This window comes from Salvelinus namaycush, chromosome 29 (assembly GCF_016432855.1).
Source record: "Salvelinus namaycush isolate Seneca chromosome 29, SaNama_1.0, whole genome shotgun sequence".
NCBI lineage: Eukaryota > Metazoa > Chordata > Actinopteri > Salmoniformes > Salmonidae > Salvelinus > Salvelinus namaycush.
The window spans coordinates 22488694-22510658 of NC_052335.1; the positions used below are offsets into that span (position 1 = coordinate 22488694).

The 21965-nt window shown below is 42.2% G+C and overlaps 1 protein-coding gene across 1 annotated transcript; it reads right to left on the reverse strand.

The window, feature by feature from the left end:
* Positions 1-7483: 7483 nt before the first annotated feature.
* Positions 7484-19178, reverse strand: LOC120024382 (transmembrane protein 200A-like). The gene is made up of 2 exons (XM_038968617.1): positions 18583-19178; positions 7484-9220 (listed from the first exon to the last, which is right to left on the reverse strand). The coding sequence occupies exon 2, from the start codon at positions 9198-9200 to the stop codon at positions 7701-7703; it is 1500 nt and encodes a 499-aa protein (XP_038824545.1). The 5' UTR covers positions 9201-9220; positions 18583-19178; the 3' UTR covers positions 7484-7700.
* Positions 19179-21965: the final 2787 nt, after the last annotated feature.

Below are 21965 nucleotides of genomic sequence, written 5' to 3' on the forward strand. Positions count from 1 at the left end.
CTAATAAGAGCGGGATGCCTCTGTTACTTTGGATGCAGCATAATGGTGAAGTTTCCAATAGCAGTTCATGAAAGACAATAACAAGGTGCTGAAGGTCCCGGAAGGTCAGCCAATTAGTAAGTACAGCCTTAGCTTCTCAATAGTTTGGGTAAGTAACGGTTTATATCGAAATTTGACATTTAATGTATAACTGAACAGAGGTGACATCCTCATTGCAAGTCAGTGTCTTACTGTATAAATGAAAGTACAACAAATATGTTATTTTAAGAAATCTCATCATGTTTCATGTTTTGACCCATGAGTCTTTGCAGCTCTCATTTGTCAAATGTAGCATCTGCCTAGCTGCAGTCGGTGTCAAATACTGAGGGTACCTTTGTTGCCATGGCATTAAGAGGGGGTTCTGGACCCCTCCCTAAACTATGATGGAGATTGATGCCCCTAATGAGCTAGAATAGCAGCTAGAATAGCATCCGGAAGGCCCAGGTCTAACCCAAACCTCCCATTCCCCTGGTGAGTGAGGTCTAAACCCCAAGGCTCTTAACAATTAACCCAGCCCTGCTCCACCAAGGAAATTATCCATCGGTACCCAAGGAGCACCAGTGGGATGATCTAGCAATGAGGCAGAAGAAACACAGAGACTTATTCAATTAGAATTTAAAAGTAGTTTTTGTCTATTGATGTAAAATGTATGATAAAAATACATTTTTGGGTTTGTTGATTGAAATGGCGGCTGTTTTATGGGCTCCTGACCAATTGGGCTATTTTGTGTATTTTTGGGCGATGATCTTAACATAATGTTTCCACCATCGTTTCCTATGAGTAAAAAAGCTTTTGGACATCAGAACAGCTATCACTAACCTCCATTTGGATGAGGACTTCTACTTCAATGAGTCGGAGGCGAAAGACATATTGATTATCCTGGACCAGGCGCAAGTCCCCGACACTCGAAGAAGGAGGAGACAGCACTATATAGTGGAGACTATGTCGGAGAGTGGATAAATCACTTTTACCCTCCATTCTATTGGCGAACGTGCAATCACTGGAGAAAAAACTGGATGAGCTCCATTCGAGACTATCGTAACAACGTAATCTGAATGGACTGTAATATCCTATGTTTTTCCAAGTCTTGGCTGAACAAAGACATGGTAAATATAAATCTAGCTGGTTTTTCTATACATCGACAGGACAGAACAGCTGCGTCGGGAAGCTCAGAGGGTGTGTGTGTTTCTTTGCTAGCAACAGCTGGTGAGTGATGTCTAATATTGAGGAAGTCTCAAGGTTCTGCTTGCTTGAGTTAGAATACCTCATGATAAGCTGTAGACCACACTATTTGCTAAGAGAGTTTATCTATATTTTTCATAGCGGTCTATTTAGCACCACAAACCGATGCTGGCACTATGACCGCACTCAACGAGCTGTAAGGGCCATAAGCAACAAGAAATGCTCACCCAGAGGTGGTGCTCCTAGTGGCCGGTGACTTTAATGCAGGAAAACTGAAATCAGTTTAACCTAATTTCTACCAGCATGTCACCTGTGTAACTAGAGGTGAAAAAAACTCTGGATCACCTGTACTCCACACACAGAGACGCATACAAAGCTCTCCCTCGCCCTCCATTTGGCAAATCTGACCACAACTCTATCCTCCTGATTCCTGCTTACAAGCCAAAACTCAAACAGAAAGTAACAGTGATAATCTCAATATGGAAGTGGTCCGATGAAATGGATGCTAAGCTACAAGACTGTTTCACTAGCACAGACTGGAATATGTTTCGGGATTCATCCAATGACATTGAGGAGTCCACCACATCAGTCACCGGCTTTATTAATAAGTGCATCAACAATGTTGTCCCCACACTGACTGTACATACAGTTGAAGTCAGAAGTTTACATACACTTAGGTTGGAGTCATTAAAACTTGTTTTTCAAACACTCCATAAATTTCTTGTTAACACACTATAGTTTTGGCAAGTCGGTTAGGACATCTTCTTTGTGCATGAAACAAGTAATTTTTCCAACAATTGTTTACAGACAGATTATTTCACTTACAATTCACTGTATCACAATTCCAGTGGGTCAGAAGTCTAAGTTGACTGTGCCTTTAAACAGCTTGGAAAATTCCAGAAAATGATGTCATGGCTTTAGAAGCTTCTGATAGGCTAATTGACATCATTTGAGTCAATTGGAGGTGTCCTTGTGGATGTATTTCAAGGCCTACCTTCAAACTCAGTGCCTCTTTGCTTGACATCATGGGAAAATCAAAAGAAATCAGCCAAGACCTCAGAAAAAAACTTGTAGACCTCCACAAGTCTGGTTCATCCTTGGGAGCAATTTCCAAATGCCTGAAGGTACCACGTTCATCTGTACGCAACTATAAACACCATGGGACCGCGCAGCTGTCATACCGCTCAGGAAGGAACGGTGTTCTGTCTCCTAGAGATAAACGTACTTTGGTGCGAAAAGTGCTAATCAATCCCAGAACAACAGAAAAGGACCTTGTGAAGATGCTGGAGGAAACAGGTACAAAAGTATCTATATCCACAGTAAAACGAGTCCTATATCGACAACCTGAAAGGCCGCTCAGCATGGAAGAAGCCACTGTACCAAAATCGCCATAAAAAAGCCAGACTGCGGTTTGCAAGTGCACATGGGGACGAAGATCGTACTTTTTGGTACGATCTTTGGTATAAACACCATGGGACCGCGCAGCTGTCATACCGCTCAGGAAGGAACGGCGTTCTGTCTCCTAGAAATGAATGTACTTTGGTGCGAAAAGTGCAAATCAATCCTAGAATAACAGCAAATGACCTTGTGAAGGTGCTGGAGGAAACAGGTACACACGTATCTATATTCACAGTAAAACGAGTCCTATATCGACAACCTGAAACCTTACAACTGCACATGGGGACAAAGATCGTACTTTTTGGAGAAATGTCCTCTGGTCTGATGAAACAAAAATAGAACTGTTTGGCCATAATGACCATCGTTATGTTTGGAGGAAAAAGGGGGATGCTTGCAAGCCGAAGAACACCATCCCAACCGTGAAGCACAGGGGTGGCAGCATCATATTGTGGGGGTGCTTTGCTGCAGGAGGGACTGGTGCACTTCACAAAATAGATGGCATCATGAGGTCGGAAAATAATTTGGATATATTGAAGCAACATCTCAAGACATCAGTCAGGAAGTTAAAGCTTGGTCGCAAATGGTTCTTCCAAATGGACAATGACCCCAAGCATACTTCCAAAGTTGTGGCAAAATGGCTTAAGGACAACAAAGTCAATGTATTGGAGTGGCCATCACAAAGCCCTGACCTCAATCCCATATAAAATGTGTGCAGAACTGAAAAAGCATGTGCGAGCAAGGAGGCCTACAAACCTGACTCAGTTACACCAGCTCTGTCAGGAGGAATGGGCCAAAATTCCCCCAACTTATTGTGCGAAGCTTGTGGAAGGCTACCTGAAACGTTTGATCCAAGTTAAACAATTTAAAGGCAATGCTACCAAATACTAATTGAATGTATGTAAACTTCTGACCCACTGGGAATGTGATGAAAGAAATAAAAGCTGAAATAAATCATTCTCTCTACTATTATTCTGACATTTCACATTCTTAAAATAAACTGACCTAAGACGGGGAATTATTACTCGGATTAAATGTCAGGAATTGTGAAAAACTGAGTTTAAACGTATTTGGCTAAGGTTTATGTAAACTTCCGACTTCAACAGTACATGGAATATCTGCATTGACCCTTCTTGCACTAATTTGTTTTGACTCATCACATACTCTGCTCTTACTATTTACTGTATATCCTGTTGCCTAGTCACTTTATCCCTACCTACAGTGCATTCAGAAAGGATTCAGTATTTGACTTTTCCACATTTTGTTACGTTACAGCTTTTTCCTAAAATTGAACACAGTGGCCTCCATCATTCTTAAATGGAAGAAGTTTAAAACCACCTAGACTGTTCTGGAGCTGGCCACCCGGCTAAACTAAGCAATCGGGGGAGAATGGCCTTGGTCAGGGAGGTGACCAAGAACCCAATGATCACTCTGACAGAGCTCCAGAGTTCCTCTGTGGAGATGGGAGAACCTTCCAGATGAACAACCATCTCTGCAGCACTCCACCAATCAGGCCTTTGTGGTAGAGTGGCCAGACGGAAGCCACTCTTCAGTTAAAGGCACGACAGCCCGCTTGGAGTTTGCCAAAAGGCACCTAAAGGACTCTCAGACCATGAGAAACAAGATTCTCTGGTCTGATGAAACCAAGATTGAACTCTATGGCCTGAATGCCAAGTGTCACGTCTTGGGGAAACCAGGCACCGCTCATCACCTGGCCAATACCATCCCTACGGTGAAGCATGGTGGTGGCAGCATCATGCTGTGGGGATGTTTTTCAGCGGCAGGGTCTGGGAGACTAGTCAGGATCAAGGGAAGGATGAACGGAGCAAAGTACAGAGAGATCCTTGAGGAAAATCTATTCCAGAGTGCTCAGGACCTTCCAACAGGACAACGACCCTAACCACACAGCCAAGACAACACAGGAGTGGCTTTGGGGCAAGTCTCTGAATGTCCTTGAGTGGCCCAGCCGGAGGCCAGACTTGAACCCAATCGAACATCTCTGTAGAGACCTGAAAATAGCTGTGCAGCGACGCTCCCCATCCAACCTGACAAAGATTCTGCAGAGAAGAATGGGAGAAACTCCCCAAATACAGGTTTGCCAAGCTTGTAGATTCATACCCAAGAAGACTCGAGGCTGTATTCGCTGACAACGGTGCATCAACAAAGTACTGAATAAAGGGTCTGAATACTTATGTAAATGTGATATTTCAGTTTTATATAGCACAGTTATCATTACTCGAGAGCATCCTGACAGGTAGCATCACCGCCTGGTATGGTAACTGCTCGGCCTCCAACCGCAAGGCACTACAGAGGGTTGTGCGCACGGCCCAGTACATCTTACCGTGGCCAAGCTTCCTGCCATTCAGGACCTCTATACCAGGCGGTGTCAGAGGAAGGCCCTAAAAATTGTCAAAGACTCCAGCCACCCTATTCATAGACTGTTCTCTCTGCTATCGCACGGCAAGCAAAACCGGAGCACCAGGTCTAGGTCCAAGAGGCTTCTAAACAGCTTCTACCCCCAAGCCATAAGACTACTGAATATCTAATCAAATGGCTCTTATTAAGACTATTTGCATTGCCCCCCCCCCCCCTTTCACTGCTGCAACTCTTATTATCTATATGCATAAGTCACTTTAATAACTCTACCTACATGTACCTCAATTACCTTGGCTAACCAGTGCCCACGCACATTGACTCTGTACCGGTACCCCCTGTATATAGCCTCGCTATTGTTATTTTACTGCTGCTCTGTAATTATTATTTATTTATTTATTAAATTAAAACTGCATTGTTGGTTAAGGGCTTGTAAGTAAGCATTTCACTATAAGGTCTACACCTATTGTATTCGGCGCATGTGACAAATAAAATGTGATTTGATTTGTTCCTTGTGTTATTATTTTTCTATTTATTCGTTATTATTTTTACATTTTTACTACAATAAAAAAAAATGTCTGCATTGTTGGGAAGGGCCCATAAGTAAGCTGTTGTTTACGATGAATGTGACAAATACATTTTTAATTGTTTTGTTGTTTAAGCCACAATGTTTTTTGCTTTTATACTAACTCCAAAGATGGCCTCAGTCAAACTTTATCTTCCTTGTCAAATACAAAACTATCTCCAACTTTATCTGTAATTTTTTTCTGTTTAGGATGAGGATCCGAGCCGGAGCTGTGTGGACTGTAGCCTATATACTGTAGGCAAGGAACTTCTATAAAAATAGACTGACTAAAGTAGACTGACAAAAGCTACTCTTTATTACTTTGCAAGTATGAATATTTACTACTTAAGAATATCAGAGGATTGATTAGTCAGTGCTTCATCCATATGATACTACCTTATTGTTTGCAAGTGGTTTGTGGGAAGATGAAACTTTATGAATAACCTACCCAGGCTCAGAGAGCATAACAATAACGGACCAAATCGACAAGGCAGAGGCTGTATTGTTGAAGACAATGAAAGACTAATTGGACTTGTTTAAAAAAAAAACAGGACTACCTTTTATAGCTACACGAAAAGGGCAGTAAGCTGAACAAAATAAATTTTCATAAAAGAAAGAACATGATCAAATGGTATCCAATGTCTTTCCAAATGCACTGAGATAAATAATATATTTATTTGATTAGGATCTCTAGTATCTGACGCCAATGGCGACAGCTAGTCTTAATTCATTTCAGAGAATAGAGAACATAAAAAATATTTATCAGATCCTGACCATTCATATAGCACAGTTTCTGCTGTTCATGTTGACAATATGCAATCCTTGTTTAAATATCATGCTTCCTGGAAGTCACATATGTCTTGGTTGACTTCCCCTCCAGATGGAACCCTCTTATGAGTCTCCTCTCTCTTCTGGCAGCTGCCAACTTGGTACTCCCAGAGCACCTCTTGTTCAATATGGGAATGCTATTCACTCCCTTGATAAAGACAGGATGGTTTCCCTTCTCAACAGACTCAAAGTTTGTGGGTTGAGAAGGAACATTTTTGAAGAATTTCTCAGTTCATTCACCTTGAGAATTCAATGGACGAAATGAACATCAGAATTACAGACGGGAACTGAGATACTCTGTACTGTTCGACACAGACTCTGTGCAATTATGTTTGTGTTTAAAATGCATGTTCTAAGGCCAGGTGACATACCTTTCTGTGAATACATAGCGGATTTTCATAAGGCTTGCGAGAAAAAGTATAGGCTATCATAAAAGACAAATGTTACTCCCTGAAAAGCTTCATTTTATTCTGAGAAATGGGTCGGCTGTACATTTACAGGTTAACTATTTTCTTAAAAAAAAATAGCAGTGTTTGTAGAGAACATTACATTATTAAAAGCTCCATAGCAAAATATCTAGCCAACTCTGGTACATACACTGACCAGTTTAAACAAACAAAACTGCCTGTTGCAACAATGCAAAGACGAGAAAAACAAACCACATTTTAGTCGTATTGATTTCTGTATTTTCAAGTTCACCTTGAAGCTAATTTCAACATTTTGTACAAATTGATTTGTGCTGCAATAATCTCACCATGTGTGACACAGCCCCTCTTTCTTTAGACTCATTGCAAACAGACGGACTACCTGAGCGCGTCATCCCAAAACATGTAATCACACTTACAATGAACTATTCAACACTGACAGTGAACAGCTTGAATTGTGATTCGTATTGCAGAATGATCGTGTCACACAAAGAAACACCATTGTTAGAATTAGGTCCAAGTAGCGGACCATTTATAGTCTGGTCTCAGATCGTTTTGTGCTGTCTTGCCAACACCTACAGATGTCGAATCTTAATTTGATCACTCTGTTGCTGAGAATTTTTCTGCCTAGCAGGAAATGCAAACCTGTAGTATATTCAATGTTTAAAAAGGCTTCTAAAGTTAGCAATGTCCACTTTAAAATGTCAGACTTGATTTGCCCTACTGAAAAATGTATCAACCCCTACAAAAAATGTCCATTAATTATAATGCACATTTCCTGGTACTGCAAGAATATTTCCTGCCGTAGCTAACTGGCTCAAATTAAGATCCTACATCTTTATGGTCATTTTTGCAAGACAGTACAAACATCTGGGACCAGGCTTTGTAAGAGTTTAAAACCTGGTCTCCGAGCTCCCTCGTTTCATAGTGTTGCTCATGAACTGCTCATCATGTTCAAAGCTGAGGTTATTGTGAGACCTGGAGATCATGAGCAGTTTCTCTTTCTTGGTGTAATCCCTTTTGACTGCTACCTGGGGCAGCTGCAGTCTGTCCATAGGATCCTCCTTGTTCTCCAGCTTCATGTAGCCTTTACTGTTGCTGCGGTCCAGTCGGGGCCAGCTGGGATGTTTCCTCTGCTCTGGCTTCACTGTCAGGGTGGTGGGCCTTCGATCCAGGTCCAGAGACTTGGAGTGAGAAGACAGCATGTGGAGGGAGTTGTTGGAGCCAAAGTCCTTCCGGGCCGCCCTGGGGGACAGGTAGCTCCCACTGGCAGAACCTGGGGACAGAGAGCTACGAGAGGACACGGTGTGGGACTCTGTGGCCGAATTGCTCCTGAGGAGCATGACACCAGGAGGTTTGTAGGCTTGGGCGATGTCTGCCGGGACAGGCACAGCCAGGGAAAGGGACTGCATAGAGGGGGGTCTGGACCTAACCCTCATGTGCTCCAGGTCCTCTGTAATGTTGTCCATGTCAGGCTCGTCGATCACACAGTTGTTGAGCTTAATGACAGGCAGGGTAAAAGCGCTGATGGAGGATGAGACGATGGACCTGGTCTGGCATCTCTTGGGGAAGTTGCTCTTCTCATGGCGACTGCCTTCATGCTGCAAGCCAAAGATGGAGCCAGAGCGCTCTCTGCAGAATGAAGGCACAAGGCCATGCCCCCCCTTGGCCTCGTTGAGAAGACCCTCCTCGTCCTCCATAGAGCCGGTCCTGCGTGACACCCTCACGTCGTTCCCCACACCGGGGAACCCTAGCAGGGTGTTAGCAGCTAGCTTGGAGGCACACTGGTTCTCATAGGTTCTGACCTCATGCTCCCCATAGGGGCCTGAGTAGGCCCCATTCACGTACTTGTGCTCTTTGATCCGCAGGCTGTGGATGTCGATGACGGTGGAGTACATGTCTCTCATGTGGATCACCTTGGTCTCCCGGTCCCTGTTTTCGTGCAGGATTGCGTTGGCACAGATGAAGATGAAGATACCAATACCCATGGTGAACGGCCCCAGCATCTTCATCTTCTCAGAGTGCAGGTGCTGCTCAAAAAACTGGATCAGCTTACCGCCCTGCTCTCGGGTCACCCTGGTGTCGTTGGTGGATAGCTTGGTGTTGGCCGCTACAAGGGGCTCTGTGTGTGGCCAGTAGCCCAGCACGGCCATAGCAACGCCCACCATCAGGATCAACACACCCAGGATGAGGAAGAACCCAGAGGCAGAGTAGAGGCGGATTTTCCCCCTGACCACCACCACATCGGCCCGGGTTTTACGCTTGGCCTTCCTCTTCTCCTGGATCTCTCCTGGGGCTGGGGACTGGATGGGCAGGTGGTGCTGGGAGCGGGCAGAGTCCTGCCTCTTCAGCGCAGCAAGATGGCCTGTGATCACTCCCCCAGCTGAAATCATCACTACAGCTGTCTATGGCCCTGTAAAGACAAACAAACAGAGAGGGGGAGTGAGAGGCATCTGGTATGTTTACGGATGTCTGTTCTCTGATTGCTGGGTTGCTGGCACTGTCTTCCTGGTAATCCCACAGTGGGAAGCAGAGCACCATTGACCTTGGGGTGGCTCCATCAAGCTGGGAACAGCATCTGCAGTTAACTGCTCTCATGCTTGCTTTGGTAATTACGACTGATGACAATTATGTTCTAATATTTGTTCTAGTCACAGCTCATAGGAAACAATTCATTTGGCAATCTGGTGTTTCTTCTCTTTGTATTTCCTCTCTAAAAACTAAGGTGGATATTTTTGGAAGCCTAATGATGATAGAAATGGCTAAATGCATTATGTTTGTGAACAGAAGACTCCAGAGTTAACTGTAATACAGCACTGCCTTTTCTGTTCCAGCTGTGTGGGTCTCTGTCACACTGCTCTCACTCACTCCCTCACACAAACATTTACGCCATCTAAACTCAGCAAAAAAAGAACCGTCCCTTTTTCAGGACCCGGTCTTTCAAAGATAATTTGAAAAGATCCAAATAACTTCACAGATCTTCATTGTAAAGGGTTTAAACACCATTTACCATGCTTGTTCAATGAACCATAAACAATTAATGAACATGCACCTGTGGAACGGTCATTAAGACACTAACAGCTTACAGACGGTAGGCAATTAAGGTCACAATTATGAAAACTTAGGACACTAAAGAGGCCGTTCTACTGACTCTGAAAAACATCAAAAGAAAGATGACCAGGGTCCCTGCTCATCTGCGTGAATATGCCTTAGGCATGCTGCAAGGAGGCATGAGTATTACAGATGTGGCCAGGGCAATAAATTGCAATGTCCGTACTGTGAGACACCTAAGACAGCGCTACAGGGAGACAGGACGGACAGCTGATCGTCCTCTCAGTTGCAGACAATGTGTAACACCTGCACAGGATCGGTACATCCGAACATCACACCTGCAGGACAGGTACAGGATGGCAACAACAACTACCCGAGTTACACCAGGAACGCACAATCCCTCCATCAGTGCTCTGACTGTCCGCACTAGGCTGAGAGAGGCTGGACTGAGGGCTTGTAGGCCTGTTGTAAGGCAGGTTCTCACCAGACATCACCGGCAACAACGTTACCTATGGGCACAAACCCACCGTCGCTGGACCAGACAGGATTGGCAAAAAGTCCTCTTCACTGCCGTGTTGTGGTTTTGTCTCACCAGGGGTGATGGTCGGATTCGCATTTATCGAAGGAATGAGCGTTACGAGGCCTGTACTCTGGAGCGGGATCTATTTGGAGGTGGAGGGTCCTTCATGATCTGGGGCCGTGTATCACAGCATCATCGGACTGAGCTTGTTGTCATTGCAGGCAATCTCAACGAAGTGCGTTACAGGGAAGACACCCTCCTACCTCATGTGGTACCCTTCCTGCAGGCTCATCCTGACATGACCCTCCAACATGACAATGCCACCAGCCATACTGCTTGTTCTGTGCATGATTTCCTGCAAGACAGGAATATCAGTGTTCTGCCATGGCCAGCGAATAGCCCAGATCTCAATCCCATTGAGCACGTCTGGGACCTGTTGGATCGGAGGTTGAGGGCTAGGGCCATTCCCCCCAGAAACGTCCAAGGACTTGCAGGTGCCTTGGTGGAAGAGTGGGGTAACATCTCAGAGCAAGAACTGGCAAATCTGGTGCAGTCCATGAGGAGGCGATGCACTGCAGTACCTAATGCAGCTAGTGGCCACACCAGATACTGATTTTGATTTAGACCCCCCCCTTTGTTCAGGGACACATTATTCCATTTATGTTAGTCACATGTCTGTGGAACTTGTTCAGATTATGTCTCAGTTGAATCTTATGTTCATCCAAATATTTACAAATGTTAAGTTTGCTGAAAATAAACGCAGTTGAGTGAGAAGACATTTATTTGTTCTCAGGAGGATCTAATTTCATAATAAAAGGGGTTTTAAAACTAAGATGCTGTTACTCAGTCCTTATGCAGAGATGTTCAATTTAAGACTGTAGAATTGATAATGACAGTCTTAATGGAGATGACTCAGAAGTGGTCTTTAACTATTACAGTAAAATCCATCCTCAGCACGCACAAGCAGCACTGGTCAGTAATCAACAGTACATTCATGGGTGGTCTGACTGCCATACACTTTTATATTTCAACATTTGCCAATGGAGCACCATACCTTAAGAGAAATATGTTATTTTTCAGAAGGGTAGTCTCATTTTTTATTTTTTTTATTTCACCTTTAGTTAACCAGGTAGGCCAGTTGTAAATAAGAACTTGTTCTCAACTGCAACCTGGCCAAGACAAAGCAAAGCAGTGCGACAGAGTTACACATGGGATAAGCAAACGTACAGTCAATAACACAATAGAAAAATCTATATACAGTGTGTGCAAATGTAGTAAGATTAGGTAGGTAAGGCAATAAATAGGCCATAGTGACAAAATAATTATTTTTGCATTAACACTGGAGTGATAGATGTGCAAGTAGAGATAATGGGGTGCAAAAGAGCAAAAATAACAATATGGTATCCAATATCATTCAATATCCAATAAAACACCTTAAAAGTTCCAACAATCAGGCTGAAGGCAGGAGAGGTGTAGTAACATGGTGCTTTAACAACAGGTGTGCTGAGTGAATCATTAACATAATCTCTGTCAGCACTAACAGAATGTACTGCAGTGTGGACAAGTTGTCATGTTTACACACCATACTCACACAACACAGAGAGAGTATGTCTCAGAAGAAAACTATAGCTCTATATTACGCAGGGTGGAGCAGGTAAACCCAAGTGCAGACTCAGACGAGGAGACAGGGATAAGGTAACCAAGGTATTTAATGAAAAGCAGGGGTGAGATGGGGTGCAGGCCAGGGGGAGCTCGGGCAGGTCGCAGGGAACCAGGAACTGAGGGGAGTAGGGGCAGGGTAAGCAGGTCCAGAGCGGAATCCAAGGAAGCAGTAGAGCGGGGGTCAAGGGCAGGGAAGCAAGACTGATGAGACAAAGGACTGGCGACCATAGTCAGAGCGGACAGAACTAGAGCGGAGAGAAAAGCAGCATCAGGCTAGGGAAAACAGGCACCAGAGGGTAACAAGGTCTATGCAGGAACAAATGGCTTGAATTGCAGACTGACTGAGCAGAGGCTACAATCTGGAAGTGTGGAAGTGGCAGGGCTGAGTATTTGTAGAGGACTTGATTGTGGAACAGGTTGCAGCTGGTGGGGATCTGCTCTGACTCCAGCACACCTGTCTCCACTCACACAATCAGGTACACCCACACACAGAGAGAGGGGGAGAGAGCACTGGGGGAGTGGCGGCAGGTTAGGGAGACACAGGATGAGAAGTAGAGGGTGTGGCAGGGGCAGATGTAACACTCTAAAGTAGAGGTCAACCGATTAATCGGAATGGCCGATTAATTAGGGCCGATTTCAAGTTCTCATAACAATCGGTAATCTGTATTTTTGGACACCTATTTGCTGATTTAAAATATATTTTTTACACCTTTATTTAACTAGGCAAGTCAGTTAAGAACACATTCTTATTTTCAATGATGGCCTAGGAACGGTGGGTTAACTGCCTTGTTCAAGGGCAGAACGACAGATTTTTACCTTGTCAGCTCGGGGATTCGTTTTTGCAACCTTCCGGTTACTAGTCCAACGCTCTAACCACCTGCCTTACATTGCACTCCACGAGGAGCCTACGTGGCAGGCTGAATACCTGTTACACGAGGGAAGCAAGAAGCCAAGGTAAGTTGCTAGCTAGCATTAAACTTATCTTATAAAAAACAATCAATCTTAACATAATCACTAGTTAACTACACATGGTTGATGATATTACTAGTTTATCTAGCGTGTCCTGCGTTGCATATAATCGATGTGGTGCCTGTTAATTTCTCATTGAATCACAGCCTACTTCGACAAACGGGTGATGATTTAACAAGCGCATTTGCGGAACGGTTCCGTTTTTCACTGAAAGAATAAACGTTTTGTTTTCGAAATGATAGTTTCCAGATTCGACCATTTTAATGACCAAATGCTGGTATTTTGTGTGTTATTATGTTATAATTAAGTCTATGATATGATAGAGCAGTCTGATTGAGCGATGGTAGGCACCAGCAGGCTCGTAAGCATTCATTCAAACAGCACTTTCGTGCGTTTTGCCAGCAGCTCTTTGCAATGCTTCAAGCATTGAGCTGTTTATGACTTCAAGCCTATCAACTCTCGAGATTAGGCTGGTGTAACCGATGTGAAATGGCTAGCGCGCTAATAGCGTTTCAAACATCACTCGCTCTGAGACTTGGAGTAGTTGTTCCCCTTGCTCTGCATGGGTAACGCTGCTTCGAGGGTGGCTGTTGTCGATGTGTTCCTGGTTCGAGCCCAGGTAGGGGCGAGGAGAGGGACGGAAGCTATACTGTTACACTGGCAATACTAATGTGCCTATAAGAACATCCAATAGTCAAAGGTATATGAAATACAAATGGTATAGAGAGAAATAGTCCTATAATTCCTATAATAACTACAACCTAAAACTTCTTACCTGGGAATATTGAAGACTCATGTTAAAAGGAACCACCAGCTTTCATATGTTCTCATGTTCTGAGCAAGGAACTTAAACGTTAGCTTTTTTACATGGCACATATTGCACTTTTACTTTCTTCAACACTTTGTTTTTGCATTATTTAAACCAAATTGAACATGTTTCATTATTTATTTGAGGCTAAATTGATTTTATTGATGTATTATATTAAGTTAAAACAAAGTGTTCATTCAGTATTGTTGTAATTGTCATTATTACAAATACATTTTAAAAATCGGCCGATTAATCGGTATCGGCTTTTTTGGCCCTCCAATAATCGGTATCGGTATCGGCGTTGAAAAATCATAATCGGTCGACCTCTCCTCTAAAGGGATAGCATTACAGTGCCTATAGAAAGTCTACAAAAAGTCTAAAATATTAAAAAAATATATTTTGCTGCCTTAAATCTTTTATCTAAAAAGCAATTAAATTAGATGTTTTTCCTACAGATCTACACATTTTCAAAGTGAATAAATAACTGAAATATCATATTGATGAAATATCATAATCATAAAGTCTCCATCTGCCTGAGTTAATACTTGGTTGAAGTACCTTTGGCAGCCATTACAGCATTTTCATAAAAACTTGACTAACTTTGCACGACTCTTAGGGCAACATACTTCACCGGAAAGTTTATTAGGTACACCCATCTAGACACATCAGAAAGGCTAGTCTCAGTCCTGATTTAAAAACAAATTCTGCTTTAAAAAAAGAGACAAGGTTGAAATATCGCTATCCATCAATGATCCCCAACAACTTTCACTGAACCTAAGCAATTTTGACTAAAACTATGGATATAAAATTGCCTAAGCGTTGTTCAAAGTTGGAAGTATCTTAATGAAAATGATTCACAGCTTAAATGGCTGCAAAAAATGCTTCCACCAAGTGTTAATTAAGGGGGGTGGAGACTTATCCATCTATGATATTCTTTCTGTTATTTTGTGTTTGGAAAATGTTCTATAACTTTCTTTCACTTTGAAATGTGGAGTAGGTTGTGTAGATCTGTATGGGGGAAAAATTGAGTTCAATTCCTTTTTAGATTAAATTTTAAGGCAGCAAAATGTGAAAAAAAAGTTCAAGGAGATTTATCAGGTTCAGGTTTATCACCTTTCTATAGGCATTGTAGATATAGTGCTGCTTGAAAGTATGTGAACCCCTTGTTCAATTACAGATTTTTTTGTTTTAACCATGAAATCTTCATTTATTCAGAACAAGTCTTTTTGATCTGACATAACAGGTTTATATTTACCAATACCATATGTTGGTGTGTAGACAAAATCATGCGTGTAGTACAAAAACAAAATAAAAAAAGGTATTAGTGCAGGTGCAAAAACAAGTGGACCCCAAATTGCATTGGTTAAATCAAGTAGGTAAGTGGAATCAGGTGGGTAAATAATTGTGTACCAAATGAACCAATCAAAGGAGAAATCATTAGGAAAGAGTTTGGGTGGGACTCTGATAAATGGAGATAAGAAACCTGGTCAGTTTGGTGTTACCCATCCAGGTGAATGCAGAGCACACCATGCGGAGAGGAAAGGAGATCTCAGAGGATATCAGGACAAGGGTAGTGAGAGCACATCAGTCTGGGAAAGGCTATAAAATAATCTCAAAAAGATTGAGCTCCATCAGTCCACTGTGTGGCAAATAATTTACAAATGGGGAGCATTTAACATGACAGCAACTCGGCCTATAAGTGGACGCTCTTCCAAAATATCCCCAAGAGCCACAAGAACAATAATAAATCCCGTAAAAGCCAACCCAAACATAAGATTTGCAGACCTCCCTTGCTGCATTTCAGGTAACTGTGCATGCTTCAACAACAATAAGAACACTGAATAGAAATGCCATTCATCTGAGGCTTGCTAGGGAGGTGCCTCTGCTGTCAAAAATAACCAAACTGCCCATCTTAACTTTGCCAAAGACCACCTGGACAAATTTGAAGGTTTCTGGAAGTCCATTCTCTGGACCGATGAGTCCAAAATTGACCTTTTTAGTCAATCAACACCGCTATGTTTGGCAAAAACACAACACTGCCTACCACCAAAATAACCTTATCCCAACAGTCAAGCATGGTGGTGGGAATGTCAAGATCTGGGGCTGCTTTTCCTCCTCTGGACCTGGATGACTCCACATCATTAAGGGAACCATGAATTCTGAGGTTTACCAGGAGATTCTTGAACAGAACGTCAGGCCATCAGTCAAGGAGCTAAAGCTGGGCCGGAAATGGGTCTTCCAGCAAGACAACGATCCAAAGCATTCAAGCAAATCTACCAAAGAATGACTCAGGAGAAAGAAGATTTATGTTTTGGGTTGGCCAAGTTAAAGTCCTGACCTAAATCCAATTGATATGATATTGATATGGTGTCGCAGGACCTGAAGCAGGCAGTTCATGCCAGACACCCCTCAAACCTCACTCAATTGGCTGAGTTCTATAAGGAGGAGTGGGCAAAAATCCCTCAAAACAGATGTCAGAGACTGATTACTGGCTATAGGAGATGTTTACTCCAAGTTATTCCTGCTAATGGAAGTGCCACAAGCTATTGACTGAAGTGGTTCACATTTTTGCACACATCAAATCTGAGTTTCTGTTAAATAAACCACTTTTGGTTTAAAAAGAACGTTCCCATTGTAAGCTGCCTATTTCTCAGGTCCGGATGCCAGAATATGCATATAATTGACAGAGTAGGATAGAAAACACTCTAAAGTTTCCAAAACTGTCAATATATTGTCTGTGAGTATAACAGAACTGATTTTGCAGGCGAAAACCTGAGAAAATCCAACCCGGAAGTGCCTTTTATTTGGAAAAATCCCTGTTCCTTTGCCTGCCTATCCTCCATTTAAAGGGGTATCAACCAGATTCCCTTTCCAATGGCTTCCACAGGTTGTGAACAGGCTTTAGACATAGTTTCAAGCTTTTATTTTGAAAAATGAGTGAGATTTATCAAAACGCGTCAGGTGTCCTTTGATTAGTTCCTGCGCCGAGAGATGTAGCTCGACATTTTCTTTATCTGTAGTATTGAATAGTTTACCGTCCGGTTGAAATATTATCGATTATGTATGTTAAAAACAACCTGAGGATTGATTATAAAAAACGTTTGACATAAACAATGAAAATATATATTTTTGTTTCTGTCATTTACTTGGAATGTCTTTATTACAAATTGGGAATTATTTTATGTTTATTTTAATATTTTATAGCAAAAATAATGACCAGTCCTGTAGGGTTCACATACTTTCAAGCAGCACTGTATATCCAAGTACATACCTCAAGGCACTGCCTTATTAGCTTAAGGTCAAGGCACATGATTGCATGGTGAAAATACTAGATGTCATAATATTCGGATCTAGAAAAAGGTATTATTCCCTTGCAGATGGAGAGGAGACTCCTGGGCGAATGCATGACAGTTGTATGACCTGCTTCTCTGACTGCAGCCCCATACCCAGTACCCACCCCCAGAATTAGGTCTGTGAGCAGGTGTCGGCGGTGTAGCCTTTCGATGTTGGCTTATCTAAAGTTCTCTATTAAATACCAGGATGAGCAGGGGGTGGATGGTAGCAATAAAGAAGAGAGTGCAGTTCCTATCAACTTTCTTTTCTTATTTTTAACAATGTGTTTAGAACATAGAACATTTCTTGAATGCCATGGCTTTGCTCTGTTTTCGAAAAACACAAACAGGAAATGAAATAAGAATATGATGCCCTGTGAGGCTATCATAATGATTAACATCAGTGGACATGAAAAGACATAGGGACCAGTGAAAGATAAGACTGAATAGATGAAAAACAGACTGGTGCTGTCAGTGAATATACATTTATGTTCAATGCTGAGAACAAAATGTTTTCTTCCCAGATTGAAATAATGTGTCAAACCTGAGATAACAAAAATGAACATATTATCAAAAATGCCCTTGCTATTTTGGCAAAGGATTTTTTGACTGCAGCCATGGCAGATGAGACAAGGAGGAGGACCATGGTCAGGGCATTATTGGTGTGGTCGGGGGTGGGGTTGTTCCAGACACAGTGCATAATGTGTGAATAGTGGATACCATGGAATTTTGTGACACTTGGTTGTTCTAAGAGTGAGGAGAGAGAGCGAGCGCGAGAGCGAGAGAGAGCAGATATATCCTAAGTATGTAACAACCGTTAAACTGCAGCCTACTTTCCTATGTAAACTCCCATTACACTTATTGTTGTAAGAAACATGTTATGTATTACAAATCCTGTTGTATAGAGGTATGTTGCCAAGAAAACTCCACGATGATGAACCGCTGGTTCCAGGAAAAGGAATAATTTGCACAGTAATTCAATACACAATAATATAATCAATCATAACTACATGTGCGCGTGCAGGCTATGCTGCGATATATGTAAAATCTCAAAACACCAGACCAATGTAATATTTGCAGATATCTTCCCATTTTCATAAAAAAACGCCTATAGCTCGAATATGGCATAAATAGTAAATGGTTTAAAACAGCTATGAATAATAGGCTGTGGTAAAACGATGACAAGGAATTTTGAATTCGCCAGTTGTATGATAGAAGATTAAAGTTGAGAAGTCAAAGTGATGAGAAGATATAAATGATCTTTGATACGAGCGCAATTGCTCCATGATACTATCCAGTCTATGGATTCGATTGAGAAAAGCATCTGTTGGTTTAAATGAAGGTTGAAATAGAACCAAGCAAATCATCTTTACTTTATTGGAGAAGAGGCCATCTATGCCAATTCATTATTCCTAAAAAATAATGTTACTTACCTGTAAACGAGGGTGCTTCTCTATAGCTAATGTTATTTGTCCATTACGCATAGGAAAATATAACATAAGCCATGTTTCTCAACACTCATGTTTGACTTGTTATGTCTGTTTGTATTCCCATTACATTTATAATCGGATGCCGACACGAAAAATAATACATTTCCAAAGAAACAAGCTTTCATTATTTCGCTCCATTTCCTAAACGCGCACCCGGACTGTTGGCCACACGGCTGTATAAACTGCTCCAAGCTGCCTGACGCGCGGAGAATGACTATTGTTTTTCTTTTAACCGTCTCAACTTGTTGTCACTGATGCCCGGTGATTCACATACAGTCGGCTCATAAACTTCAGTTTCATGTCCAGAATATAATCAAATATGTTTTCAGTTTAGCCTACTAACTTTAGAGTTGGCTTTGGCAGAACATTTCTTATGAAGAACATGATAGCAAAAGTGTTCACATCTGGGGGGAAAACACTGTCCACTTCATAATCCTTTTGGAGTAGAACCAAGATGTATTATCATGTCCACTTTCTATTCCTCCATGGAATGGTAGCTTGTAGATAAAGCTCTTCTGCAGCATCTTCAAGGATAGAGACGGTCCCTTCAACTCGGGAATAATGCATTACTGGGGATGGTAGACTAGGCAAAGCTTTGTACTCCCACGTGATGCTTCACTATAAGTGACGCACAGTGAGAAGACAAAAAAATAAACAAGAGAAATCATATTTAAATAATTTATGCTTGGAGAAGTCAATCATCTGAATAGAATATTACCATAATAGTGTACAATGCTTCCAATGCAAAGACAGTAATTGATGCAAATATTGAAAACATGTGGTAACTTACAGTAAGTTCCCTGCATGTTGCTTTCAATCTGGAGATGCAAATGGTTGAGTTAAACCAAGTCCTATGAGGATGGGGATTTATGAACACAATCACTAGGCATATATATAATGAGATACTGTATGATAATATACCTCCCACTGAATCAAGATGAAACACAATCCCTGTTCATACTGCCTACATGCTGTGATGTGTAAGCACCCTTGGAGTAAACAACCAACTGTAGTTTATTTTAGCAGGAGCAATTATAGGGTTAAAAACCCAAAGATCAGTATTGAAAGTTGCAGATGTTTTAATCTCTGTCATTTCCTGTGTTTATGCAATGCATATCTGGCTCAATGTGATACCAAAAAACAACATTTTCACAGGGGGCTTGAGGGGCTATAGGGCTTAGGTGGCTGGGTTTCTATATTACATTCCTCTACTGTGATACTGTCAAAAAAACAGGCATATTTTCTCATTTGAAATGGGACTAACCCAACTTCTAGTATTGTTAGGTTCCACTTCAGCCTTTGGGGTTGAGGGGCTGAGAAGGGTTGAAGAGGGGCTGGGTTAGGTCCCACTACTACGCCTGTTCTCTGTTTCCCCACACCTCTGATCCTTGTTAGGAATTCTCAAGGCTTGTTAAATGGGGAGATTGACAGTATGGGGACCTTGACGTTCTGGGTTTTTCAATTGCTCTAAGAGGGAGTGGTCGGTGTACTACGTCAAGGCCCATATGAGAAATTAGTTGGCCTGTGTCTCAAATAGTACCCTATTCCCTGCATAGTGCACTACTTTTAACCAGAGCTCCATGGGCCCTGATCAAAAGTAAGGCATTATATAGGGAATAGAGTGCCATTTGAGACGCAGACTGGGTGTGATTACCAAAGAAATGTAACCTATTTCTGTGGAATTTACTGGGGATGAACTCTGCTGTCGAACTGAGGACACTTTTCTAAGTGTGACAGCCTCAGCTGCTTGTGGTCACATCCCACTGCATAACTGACTAATAACGTGAGTGATGCAGCCAGACTAGTGAGTCTCAGCGAGGGGGAGAAAACAGATTTCAGCCATCTCAGCACGTCCTGAGATCTGGATCCACTCCAGCTGTAATACCTTATGATGTACTGCATGACACGTGTTACAAATGTGCACATGTACAGCACTATATTTACTGTCTCTCTTTGTGTGTAAATTCACAATCTTGAACCATATTCAATTAACCATATTGTGAAGAGGAGTATCTCAGTTTTATGCAGAAAAGCTGCTGCATTGTGTCAGGGATGTCTTAATAAAAGTGTTCTGCCTATTTCTTCTAGGATATCTTACAACTCAATTTGATGGATCATTATCTTCTGTTGATGGCTCAGAAGAATCAAGTTCATTGTGTTCATTTTCTTGAGCTCTGTCAGTAAATCCCTCAAAGCCTTTTCCAGATCAGTGATGGTGTATGATGTATGCAGAGTTGGGGAGTAACTGATTTCTTAAAAAAAAAAAAAAATGTAACTGTAATCAAATCAGAATTTTGGGGGGGCGGTCACATGCGCCAAATACAAAAGCTTTAGACTTTACAGTGAAATGCTTACTTACGAGCCCGTTCCAAACAATGCAGAGCTAAAAGGTAAGGAAAATATTTGCGTAATAAAAAATAAGAAAGTAACACAGTAAAAACAATAACGGGGCTATATGCAAAAGAAGTACCAGTACCGAGTCATTGTGGAGACTATATAGAAGGAGTACCAGTACCGAGTCAATGTGGAGACTATATAGAGGGAGTACCAGTACCGAGTCATTGTGGAGACTATATAGAAGGAGTACCAGTACCGAGTCAATGTGGAGACTATATAGAGGGAGTACCAGTACCGAGTCATTGTGGAGACTATATAGAAGGAGTACCAGTACCGAGTCAATGTGGAGACTATATAGAGGGAGTACCAGTACCGAGTCAATGTAGAGACTATATAGAAGGAGTACCAGTACCGAGTCAATGTGGAGACTATATAGAGGGAGTACCAGTACCGAGTCAATGTGCAGGGGAACATAGCAGCAGCGTATGTGAAGAGTGTGAAAGTGTGTCTGTGTCAGTCAGTGTGTGTGTGTGTGTGGCGTCAATATGCATGTGTGTGTGTGAGCTTTTGCAGTGTGTGTGTGTGTGTGTGTTGGAGTGTCACTGTAGTTTGTGTTAGTGCCTGAGTAGAGTAAAGTTAGTGTGCATAGGGCCAGTGCAAGAGAGTCAGTGCAAAAGAATTACGATAAATCAATTAATAATAAAGGGGGTCAATGTAAATAGTCCAGGTAGCCATTTCATTAACTGTTCAGCAGTCTTATGGCTTGAGGGTAGAAGCTGTTCAGGAGCCTTTTGGTCCCAGACTTGGTGCTCCGGTACTACTTGCTGTGCGGTAGCAGAGAGAACAGTCTATGACTTGGGTTGATGGAGTCTTTGACAATTTTTTGGGCCTTCCTCTGAAATCGCCTGGTATAGAGGTCCTGGATGGCAGAGAGTTCAGCCACAGTGATGTACTGGGCCGTACGCACTACCCTCTGTAGCTCCTTGCGG

Bases quoted from the DNA above. Each gene is read 5' to 3' on its own strand.
- LOC120024382 (XM_038968617.1), bottom strand. From the start codon at position 9,200: ATGATTTCAGCTGGGGGAGTGATCACAGGCCATCTTGCTGCGCTGAAG.